We start from the raw sequence: 11,599 nt of genomic DNA, 5'->3' as shown, positions 1-11,599 counted from the left end.
ATAGCGTGTTACTACATCCCGGTTTCACCCTGTCACAAAGTTCACACTTAATGAATGGAAAAACTGAAATAATAACAGATTGATTAGTAATAGTAATCCTAGTGCAACCTTTTAAATAAAAAAATAGCGTTCTTAACCTTAAATGCAAAAAATGGACACCTCCCTAAACACTGCTATTAAACATATTAGTTTGTTTTCACTTTTAATGGATTATCTTTTGAAATTGACATCAAACATGATCATTAATGAGTTAATTGATTAGAAATTCTCATGCAACCTTTAAAAAAAATAGCACTCTTCACTTTAAGTGGAAAGAATGGACACCCCCTAAAAAGTATTCCAACCCTTTAAATAGTCTTTAAAATAAACACATATACAGTTTTTAACATTAAAAAACATAAAATATACAACATTTTCCACATGATGATAAGATTTAATGCGATGATTCCAACATTCATTTTAATTTGTTTTTTTGTGTAGCGTCACTTACTCCCTTTCAGCACCTTAGGTGCCAAAAACGTCCCATCCGTATAAACTGCAAATCAATTCACTTATTTTCAACTTTTCAAGTGATAAGACAACATTAGTCCTCATCATGATAACAGTAAAAATTTATTTATTTTGGAGTGTTTGCTGATTGTGGCCATTTATTATTCAGCAACACCATCTTCTGGACGACCAGGAGTATTACATCTATGATAAACAGAGGAAAAATAGCCAAAAATGGTGATACATTTGAGGCCAGGAGCTCAATAACATGGAATGCATAATGTATTGTTATAATGACAGGGGTTTTGTCATGGATTTCAGTGGCAACACTTTATGTACATAAGACGAGGAAAGGTTCATAATAAACCTGTTACATGTGTGAGCAGGAATGTTTTTTATCATACGAGCTGCCAATTACATGTGACAAATGTGTGAAACTCTAACCGACGAGTATCAGAGAGAACAGTTAAAGCATTTCTGAAAGACATAATATGGAATATTTTAATCAAGTCAGTGGACAATTTTTAATGAATGACCCTCTTTATTTATATTTTTATGCCGCTAATGTGTTTACTCAAATTTACTCAATTTTGTTGCATTACTAACAGTAACACATCTCTATATCTCAACTGTCACTCACAGAACATGAATACAAATACACTTTACATACATAGATTAACTCTTAGAAGCTCTCCCTTTGCGGTATTTAAGTATATTTAAGCTAAGGCCTGAATAACAGCCACTGTGATACAGTTATGTAACTGTATTCACAAAGGGAGTGTGAATATTTAAATGAATGCCATCACTATTTCTTGCTTCGGGCTGCAATGACAACTATTTGTGTGTTTTTTAAGTTTTTAGCCTCTTAAATGTGATTTTTTTCATGGTTTATTTATATTTTCTAGCTCAAAATAAATCATTACATCTGATTCATTTTGCACTTAGCTTTTCAGGAAACACAGCTCAACATTTCCTGATATTATTTATTGGACCAAACAACTCGTTAAAAAAATAAACTGATCATCGACATCGACGCCACAAAGAATCCATGGCTGAAAGTTGTTGAATATTTACAATATTTATTGAGGGTTTTGTTTTTTAAAAAAAGAGACAGAACAGTATTTGAACAGTATCTACAAAACAGAAGAGAAATGTTGAGCAGTTTGTTCTTCTCTTTATGAATCTCTGGTTTCACAGCAAAACAATCCGAGATTTAAAGACTTTTTTTTACAGAGAATTCCTCACAGACGTTCATAAAAGTAAAAACTGCTGTGATTCACATCAAAAACTGGATTGGTGCTTGTTTTTTAATCCTGTCCCTGGAAAAATGGCAACCAAACAGAAAAAGAATATTCTACAAACACGAGCAATGATTCAAAAACAAACAACCATTCAACACTGTGCAGACAAAAGAGTGTGGAGCGTGGATCTACTCAGGTCTGAACGAGGCCTATCTGAGTGTATGTGTCCTTATTTAGTGTCGGGGGCCGCTTGGACGTAACGGAGGAGGACCTTTACAGAGGACAAATGAAGAAGAGAAGAAGGAAAAGACAAAAGAAGAAATTACATGTCAAGAAACCATGTTTCCTGTATATTCACATACAATAATCCCACAAAACTTTTCTTAAATAAAAGAACAAAGGTGAAGGAGAACTCTGTTTAAAGACTCACCTGGAGACAAGAGAAGAGGAGGACGGGAGCTCTTCAGTAAAGGAGGGGCCCCTCTCATACCAGGAGAGCCCCTGGAGCCTGAGTGGTACAAAGGCGAATGGGGCAGAAGCGGGGGCCCGCGAAGCAAAGGGGGCCCATTGAAGGAGCCCTGAAAAGATGGGCCCGCAAGTGGCGGACACGGAAGCTGATTCAAGGACAGCAGTGAAGGAGGTTTGGATTTGGGATAAAAACCTAAAGAGAAAAAAAGAAAAACATGCATTTGTGTGCGTGTTGATGAAAAATATACACATTAATGTAGGTGGTGCAGTATAGAGGTTTCCCAATGCTAGCTGAAGTACAGGTTGATGGAGCGAATCAGCCCTTTAAATGGATATGTTTCACAGGTACATTTAAATAAGGGGTTATAGGATTTTTAGCATGTTGTGTAGCTATACTCACAACAAAAACGCACCCAAAACTGCTTCAAAATCATGTGTATGGGCCACTTGACTTGCCTCTTATATTCCCAATCAAGTTAGAACATATGTAACCTAAAGGAATAGATCAATTTGTAAAAGATTGTGATTGTATGAGGTGCTGAAACACAGATGCTCACCCTCACAAAAACAAGGAAAAACAGATTTTAGCCACTAAACAAAAGGCTCACCTCACACAGTCTATACATGCTTTAGTCTACAATATCTACACTTTATGTTCTCCACTGTAGCTCTAGCCTTAAAATGGTCTTCTCTGGCTGGAAACTGAAGGTCACCGTGCTTCGCGGACCACTCATTCTCATACACCAAAGTCCATAGAAAAAAGGTACAATTTTAGAGCAAACAGTTGTCGATCGACCGCTGCCTCTATAAATGTATAATTATGTAACTTCAGTGTGTGCAATCCTTCATTTGGATTTACCTTACAAACTTCAAGTTCCAGTCAGAAGACCCTCTAACTGCAAGATTACGTAGCAATCATATGTTTAAGAGGGTGTAGATTGTGTAAAGAGCTTAAAATCTGTTTTTTCTTGTATTGCACACTGACAGCCATGTTTTCAGGCCGATTCCCTAGGAAAGCTGTTTGCTGGGAGTGCAGGGAACAAAGTTAGCATTTTGTCGTTCAACATTCGAAAAACAGTCCTCGGAAGTTGCTAAAAAAATCTTTTATGATGTTAATTTAGGTTAACAAGTCTCTCTGTTAACCTGGTGAAGGCAAGAGAGGTGGACGTGTAGGTAGGTTGTGGTCCATCAGGGGCCCCTCTTCTAAGTCACACAGTGGGGGCCCGGGTGGTGTGGGGAGCAGAGGTGGTGGTTTACCCTGTCCTGACGTTAGTAACAAGCTCCCTCTCTCCCCCTCTGTGTTAGAGGCTGGAAAGAAAGAATAATTTGTTTATTTATATAGTACTTTAAAAAAAAGAAAAGTTTTCCAAGAGTTTGACAGACCAGGTAAAGGAAATATGAAGCCAAACAAGACAAAAGACAAGAAACCCAAACAAGGAATAAAAGCACAACATGGTGTAAGGAACACCCAAGACCTCGGAAAATCCAACAACAAATGGAACACAACAATAGGTTCACATGGGGATTAGGGTGACGTGACTTTGTCTGTTTAGACCAGAAAGACAAAAATCAAAAAGACAGGAAAGAAATAAGAGTCTGAAGGTGTAGTCAGTCCCAGCTCTTCCAGGTACTACTGTTAGCGGTATCTCACCGTGTATGTACTCCTGCCGAGAGCGGACGTACTCCGAGATGGTTTCCAACTCCTCGGGGTAGAGGTGCACCCCCTCGGCTAACAGCGTGAGGAGCTGCCGCGTTTCAGACGGAATGCTGTGGCGCTCAACCTTCTCTCTGTCTAGAAAATCGTCCAGCAGCTGCGACGTCTGTGCTGCGATGTCCGCAGGGTCCCTTGGCGTACGCTCTTTGAGGAGCCCGCGACTGTACTCGGCGGTGACAAAGTCCATGGCCTGGTCTTTGGGCATGTTGCGATGGACTGGGAGGGAAAATGTTGGAGGGTGTGAGGTTTTAGTCTTCTCAAAATACAAATACAGTAAAAATCTTTGTAGATTATAGTGAAATTCATTTGGTTTTGGGTGAATCTGCTGATAAATCTTACTACTCATTTTGAAAAGGGTTCTTTTAAATGTAAGTTGTAGTTTGTTGAAAGAAGAAGGGGCAATGACGGGGGTGGGGCATGCAATTTGTGTGAGGATGAACATTCATTAGAAATTTTGTTCAAATTTTCTGGACATTAAATTACTGCTTGCATCAAGATGTGGTGCCAGAGCAAAGATCTGTACGTGTGTTTTTTAAAAGGTCTAAAACAGATGTGTTTTTAATTATATGTGATTCACTCATTAATATTGTTTGGGTTGAGAAGAGTGGAATCATTTGTAATTAGTGTAAGTAGTTTTCCTTTTATACACACATATTTATTCAGTTTGTATGGTTTTAAGTTATTGAAATACTGTGTAGATTTGAGTAACGGGGGATTTTTAAATATGAGTAGAAATGTGTGAGCCTCAAAGAGCACGTCACATGTGTTGTGCTCAGACCAGCGGCTTCAGAAATGAACACGTTGGGTGTTTTCGTGACAGAATTTGTGAGTTAAAATGAAGCGTTAACTACCATCGACTGCTGTATTGAGCGTAGAAGAGGGATGGAGGGTTGGTTCTAAAAAGGTGGTGTGGCTAAACCTCAAGGAGTACGAGGGGTACGGACTTACTTTTGAGGGACTCTGAGAATATGATAACAGTGCAGGAGGACAGAGCTACGTTTGTCTGCTCCACCAGAATACATAACGGGGAGCCGCCTGCTCGGACATCCTGCAGGGCCCGGGTCAGGCCCGATTCCACCTGAAGGTAGAGCATTTCCACTGACAGACCACGCTCCTGCAAGCACTGGCTTAGCGATTTGGGGTAATCCCTTTGAGAGGAAGAGAAAGACTTTGTTAACTTGACATTTCTATATTAACCAGCTCAACTGGCATGTAGATGAACCTAGATTATACCTCTGAGAGCAACAGAGGGTTGGGTCTTTATTTGTGCTGAAAATGTGCTTTACCAACAAAAGATATAACCATGAGTCATCGTTTCTTTTGGGTAGTGAATTATTTGTATTAGGGCTGTCACTTTCTATGCAAAATTAGAAGGCCTTTAAGAACTTGGTTGGGGCGGGGTCGTTCAAATTCGAATTTAAAAAACAACTAAGAAGAGCATTAGACCATCTGATAATTATTAACTGCATAATCCAGCAGAGGGCGCTCTGAGCACCGCCTTCCCTTGTTAAACGTCCTCCTGAAACATTATAAAAAGGGTTGTTTGGCTTAGTACCGTGTGGTGCGTATTTTTGGCCTTTCCATTAGGAATAGTACCAAAAAAAACCAACCCCAACCGTTCAATTCTTTGGCACCCTTCCCATGGGGTACCAGGGTAAAAATGGTACAGTATGGTCAAGGTGGAGAGAGACCGGTGCCACTCGACAGTCAACTGACTGGACGATCATTATATATATCCCAGTGGAAGTTATGGCAAACGCCTGCAGTCCATTCTTATTCAAAGCTTGACATCTTGTTGAGACAAACAGCCCTGGATTGTTGTTCATTATGTTGTTGTCTGTTGTGTCGCGTTGTCGTTCAACGTTGTCGCACCAGTACAAAAAGGTACAGTTCTCTAGGTTTTGAACTCTCTCCAAAAAGGTGGACCCAGGGCTTTACCGTTCCGAATGTCCTGTACTGTACCAAAACAAGCCGTACCATAATGGAGAACGCAGCATTGGCGGTGGCCCTGTGATGGACTGGTGACCTGTCCAGGGTGTAACCCGCTATGTCACCAAAGATTGGCTCATGCACAACAAGTGTTTAACCTCGCCGGAGTAATAGCAATAGATGTGATAAATAATGTCATGTTTGTGGACATGCAGCCAAGGGTTTGACTATCCTACATTTTTGGGGGGGAAGTGACAGCCCTACTTTGTGAACAGATCTTTTAATTATTCAGGACCATGTGTGGGTTTACGTAGAACTTTAGGCGGCACTGACATGTTTCTAGATTTGTAACAGGTGGGTTTAATGTTGCAGTGCGTGTGTTTTGGTAAAATGTCTGGTGCAACAGTTGGTTTATTTGAACAGAGGCCTTGTGATGTTTTTGTTAAAGGGAAGAAACTACTAATCTGAAAACTGTTGAATCGTGGCATTTGTAATACATGAAAGTGACCTTTTTTGTCTGTAGTGGCCAGTGGAGTAAAGTGGAAGTCAGTCAAAATGAAAGTTGAAGAAACCAGTTGATTGTGGTTTTTAAACATCTACATGGGCAGAAGGTGAAACATTCAACGCATGTGCATTCTGTGTGCTCTCTGTCTGTCTTTCGGAACGTTATGTACCTGTCAGTCATGCCCCTGAAATATTGCATACACAGCTACAGTCATGTTTCATGGCACGGAAATATGACATATAGTCAATGGCTGAATTTTCTCCAACAGCCTTTTGAATTCGTACACAGTGTGAACTTTGCCATGGCAGATTTTTGGCAGTAAATCATTTAAAAAGCAGTGTATGATTTAAGTGTGTGGCATATCACTGGTGTGTAACAAGAGCAGCTTTCAGTTGAAGAATAAATTAGTTTTGCCAAACCTGGTAGCGGAGGAAAAATGCACATTTAATGAAGTGGGTGAAATGTGGATCTGGTGTGAGTGGAATTTTCATTGAGCCGTGCCTAATATTCAGGAATATTAAAGGAAAGGCGTGAGTTGTTTGGTTATTATATTGCTGTAAAGGGATGAGAGACACAGACGTTTTAAAAACCCATACATTAACATGAAGTGACAGGACTTATCTTTCTTGTTGTCATGACAGAAAGACGTCGAGTGAGCATACCTAACGCAAACACAGACCCTGGCTTCAAGATGAGGGTTGTAAAGAAAATTTGGGGGTTGAAAGACTGTGAGAAACAAGATATTCTGGTGTGATGAAACCAGCGCTTACATGTTTTGCTTCAACGTCAGGTTTTATGACTCAGGAAGAGACCTAGTTGTTCCATTCTGACAATTGTATGTATATAAATGTAAATGTATATATATATATATATATATATACACATATATGTTATATATTATATATATATATATATATACACATATATGTGTATATATATATATATATATATATATATATATATATATATATACATACATATATATATATATATATATACATATACATATATATATATATATATATATATATATACATATATGTATTCCTAGCATTTACTAAACCTGGTCTGTGAGCTCTACAGGCATTTCCTTCAACCTCATGTCTTGGTTTCTGGCTCTTCCCACCACAAATGCCAGTAAAACCAGAGGATTGGGATCAATAAGGGCTCCCACCTTTACACGTACCTTTCAAATTTAAACGTCCAACATGCCCTGGTCTCATCTTGCTGTCAAACAACTCTTAAATATGAAACCCCTGCGTGCAAGAAGTCTACAGCTGGTAAATCCATGTTGTTTTCTCATGTACTCACAGGCACTGGTTGGTAACAGAGAGGACCACACAGTCGGGCGGCTTCCTCTCCTCCTGCACTTGTCTGTAGAACTTCTGATACAGAGCTTTACGTCTGTCTGCGGGAGTGCAGCTCTCGGTCTTCGTTGAGGGTTGGAGGGAGGGAACTGAGTTTGGGAAACAACGAAAAAAGGTCAGAAATATAAGAGAGACAGGGGGAAAATGCAGTTATGAAAAATGTTGATGGTGCATTTGTGGAATGGAGTATTAGAGGTAGAGCAATATGGTTGTTTTTGGACAACGCACAATATCAGTATGTTTTATCCAATATCGGCAGACGTCCCAAGATCTTCTGAATAGGACTGATGTCTAAACATTTACTTCCGTACAAGTGCCCTCTTCAATTGTTATCTTTATGTTTATTCATTTTGCACAAAATAAAAAGGCATATTTACTAGGGATGAACGACAGTGGACTTTTTGACGATATTCAATGCGATACTGACACACAACAGGACTATATCACATACTGTGCATCTCTAGAGTGTAGCTCTAGTTTAATAATAACCAGGAATGAATGCACTGCAGTGCAATTACTTACATTATTTTCAATTAAAAAATAATATATAAAGTAAATATTAAATACATGCAACAGGTCACCAAAAGTGTAATTCCACAAATTTAACAAATAATTAATGTCATTTTAAAAAAGCACAATCACAAAGCAAAACATTTCACACTGATGTTTTATGATTACATAAAGACAGGTATTTGAATTAGGGGTTTGACTTGATTATTTATTTATTCCATTGATTATAAAAGCTCAATTAATATTTTACGAGTTTGAATAAAGTGTGACATTATTGACAGGCCTCCTTTATCTTTGAGTTTATGTCTGAACGCTACTGGATTCATGGAGCCATTGTATGTTTACATGTTTCTTTACTTTTAAACCTGTGATTTTGTGCTGTAAAATTAGGAGGAGGAGGATTTCCTCTCTGACAGCTCAGACTATGACTCAATGACTGAGAATAACTGTAAAAAATGTTGACGAGAATTCCTGCTTGAAACGTGCGTCCCTCTTGCGAGTGGCTTGTGTCAATAAAAACACACAAAAATAACAGCGATGTGTTACGGAGTCTCACCATTTGGCTTTTGCTTGAACGCCTCAAACGTCACACTTTGCATTTGCTCTAGTTCTTCATAACTGGAAGATAAGTAGCAAAAACAGCACAGGCATATTAAAAAGGACCAATAACAACAAATACCGACATCATTTCCCATGCATTAAGACTGAAATTTAATATCACAAGAGCACACTGTTAAGAAAATTACTTATATTATGTATAATAAAAGGCCAGATATTTTTTTTCCATCCGATACATTGAGTTCTGAGTATATTTTAACATACATTAGCAATATCACGATTCACGACAATAGAAAATCACCACAGTTAACTTATTGAAGGGATTTTTTGTCACAATACATGATAATATCATATATTGTCCCATCCATAAATATAAAATTTATGATCATTGAAAACACAGCACCAAGAAACTCCTTCAAAATGTGTGGTACTAATCATAAGAATTTCCTGCCACGATTGCCACCGAAATAATTGCAATTCAATATATTATTGTGATGAGGAAAGTGTTTCATATATACATATATATATATATCTGTACACATATAAAACACTTCTACAGGATTTTAAAGTCATGCACAAGTAATAAGAATGCTGAAATAATTACTCGATTATGAATCAATTACTAAATAAATATTAATATTTTGATTTTTATCAGTTAAAACGTTGAGTTACATTTGAGAACCTCATTATTTCCAGGTTTGACAAACACTGATGAACATTTTATTTAATGTTTTCTGACATTGTATGCACCAAACGATCACTGATTAATCGAGAAAATAATCAATAGTTGCGGCTTTTGAAAACACAGTACCAAGAAACCCTTTTAAAATGTTTGCTACTAATCATAAGAATTTCCCACAATTATCCCGAACAAAATAATTGCCCTCCATGATATTATTGTGATGAGGAAAATGTGTGTGTGTGTGTGTGTGTGTATATATATATATATATATATATATATATATATATATATATATATATATATATACATAAATAAAATGCAGTTCTACGTGATTTCCAAGTCACTCACAAGACATTCAAACGTTTATCGCAACGATTAACTGGTTCTTAGTGTTTTTTATCACGACAATATCGCATATTGTCCCATCACTTGCACACGTCTGTACCTGTCCAGAACATCTTTGAGCTCTTCGGTCCTCTCTTCTCCTCTGCCGGGGTATGGAGCCGTTCTCCGGTGCAGACGTAGTTGCTGGGCACTGAACATCACAATGAGACTTTTTCAGCGCCTGTAATCACGTCTATTTTTACTGAGCTCGTTTTTGGGGAGGAGAGTTAAAACAAAAGTGTCGGTGGAACCAGCGCTGTTGTTTAACAGTGTTGGGTGCTGCTGCCTAGCCTGCTAGCTGCTAATGCTACATTACATGGAAGCCAGGTTTCGGCGCGGTGCGGTTCTTACTTACCTTCCGTTTGGGTTCGCCGAAGCCCGCCGAGCAGCTGGGGAAGAATTCGCCCACGACGACATAATGTCTGCGATTAAACTTTCACTAAACCCCGAAAAATGTGTTCTTTTTCTTTTTTCAACAGTCGTTTCAACACAACCAGTTCCTCCACTACAGGCGAAGAAGAAGAAAGAGGGAGGAGCTCCTCTGTCGATTACTGCGCTAAGCAGGGCAATGCTGCCACCTACTGGAGTGGAATACAATTGGAATGACGTCAACTCTCCTCGTCTGGGCTGCAACTAACGATTATTGGAATTGAGTAATCTGTCGATTATTTTCTCGATACATCGAGTATTCTTTTGTCCACAAAATGAATACTCTGAGATTAGAAAATATTCACATTCCGAGATTAGAAAGAGTTGGCATTCAGCGATTATGGAAATAATCGTTAGTTGTTGATCTAATTAAAAGAACACAATTGCACTTAAACATAAAATGTGACAAATAAGAGTATTAAAAACAAGTATACACTTGTTTATTTTGATATTTAACCCTTAGAGCATTTAGACTGCCTTTTCTTCCATTGCTATGTTAAAATGTACATACAGAAGCGATAAGAATGTGCAATATAGTATCTTATATCCTTTTTTCTTTCGGCTCAACAGTGGAATAAAATAAAACGAATGACATCAACTCCGCGTTGCCTTTGATGACAGGTTTCATGGGCTTTAAACATGCTGGTGGCAGACAATTATGGTTATTACCACACCAATTCTGTATTAACATGTTAGAATTCTACATAACACATAATGTATTTGAACTTTTCCAAATTCTTAGATTTAGTCAATACATTTCATTGGTTTTCGGATGGAATTCAAAGCACACAATAGCACTTTAAAATCTGTCAAGACAAATAAGAGTATTAAAACAAGTATTTTCATATTTCAATGTTAAAACGTACATAGGCGATAAGACTGTGCAATATAAAGTATCTTATATCCTTCAGCACGATCTATAGCAATCTGTTGAAAAGGTTTCATTTTCACCACTTTAACAAAAAGTACTGATTTTTTTTTTTTTTTTTTAATAAAAATTGTGAAATTGGGTTAGGGTGTAAATTTGTGAAATTTGGAAAAAAATCACAGTTCAAGGTTCGCTTGGATCCTTTTTATGAACAAACATTAAATAAAAATGGTCTTTTGACTTCTGCGCATAAATAACTTTGGTTACAACATTCATTTCTAATTTGCTTTCTCTCACAACTGAGGGCGCTGTAACACTGTGTGTCATGTTTACAGTGTCTTTTTTTAGATTCTTCTTTACATGTCTTTATGTAAATAGACGAATTGTGGTTTGTGAAAGCAAACTTTACCACCTGGTGACATTTCCACTCCCCAAAAAGACACAGAGCTTCTCTT

The 11,599-nt window shown here is 37.8% G+C and overlaps 1 protein-coding gene across 1 annotated transcript; it reads right to left on the bottom strand.

Annotated features, from left to right (window-relative positions):
* Positions 1–1,590: 1,590 nt before the first annotated feature.
* On the bottom strand, positions 1,591–10,381 carry si:ch211-216l23.2 (uncharacterized protein LOC565061 homolog). Its single transcript, XM_044036622.1, has 9 exons — positions 10,203–10,381; positions 9,909–9,998; positions 8,780–8,841; positions 7,658–7,802; positions 4,861–5,060; positions 3,850–4,128; positions 3,342–3,506; positions 2,161–2,391; positions 1,591–2,001 (listed from the first exon to the last, which is right to left on the bottom strand). Exons 1-9 carry the CDS (start codon positions 10,262–10,264, stop codon positions 1,964–1,966), a joined length of 1,272 nt encoding a protein of 423 aa, XP_043892557.1. The 5' UTR covers positions 10,265–10,381; the 3' UTR covers positions 1,591–1,963.
* Positions 10,382–11,599: the final 1,218 nt, after the last annotated feature.

This window comes from Solea senegalensis, linkage group LG10, assembly GCF_019176455.1.
Source record: "Solea senegalensis isolate Sse05_10M linkage group LG10, IFAPA_SoseM_1, whole genome shotgun sequence".
In the NCBI taxonomy this organism is placed as follows: Eukaryota; Metazoa; Chordata; class Actinopteri; order Pleuronectiformes; family Soleidae; genus Solea; species Solea senegalensis.
Note: the sequence above shows the minus strand (reverse complement) of the source record. Positions and strands in the feature narration are given on the sequence as shown.

Excerpts from the sequence above, each read along its gene's own strand:
- si:ch211-216l23.2 (XM_044036622.1), bottom strand. The coding sequence starts at position 10,264 with ATGTCGTCGTGGGCGAATTCTTCCCCAGCTGCTCGGCGGGCTTCGGCG. Across the intron at positions 7,803-8,779 it reads GTTCAAGCAAAAGCCAAATG|TTCCCTCCCTCCAACCCTCA; the intron begins GTGAGACTCCGT and ends TCCCAAACTCAG. Across the intron at positions 3,507-3,849 it reads TCGGCAGGAGTACATACACG|CCTCTAACACAGAGGGGGAG; the intron begins GTGAGATACCGC and ends CTTTCTTTCCAG.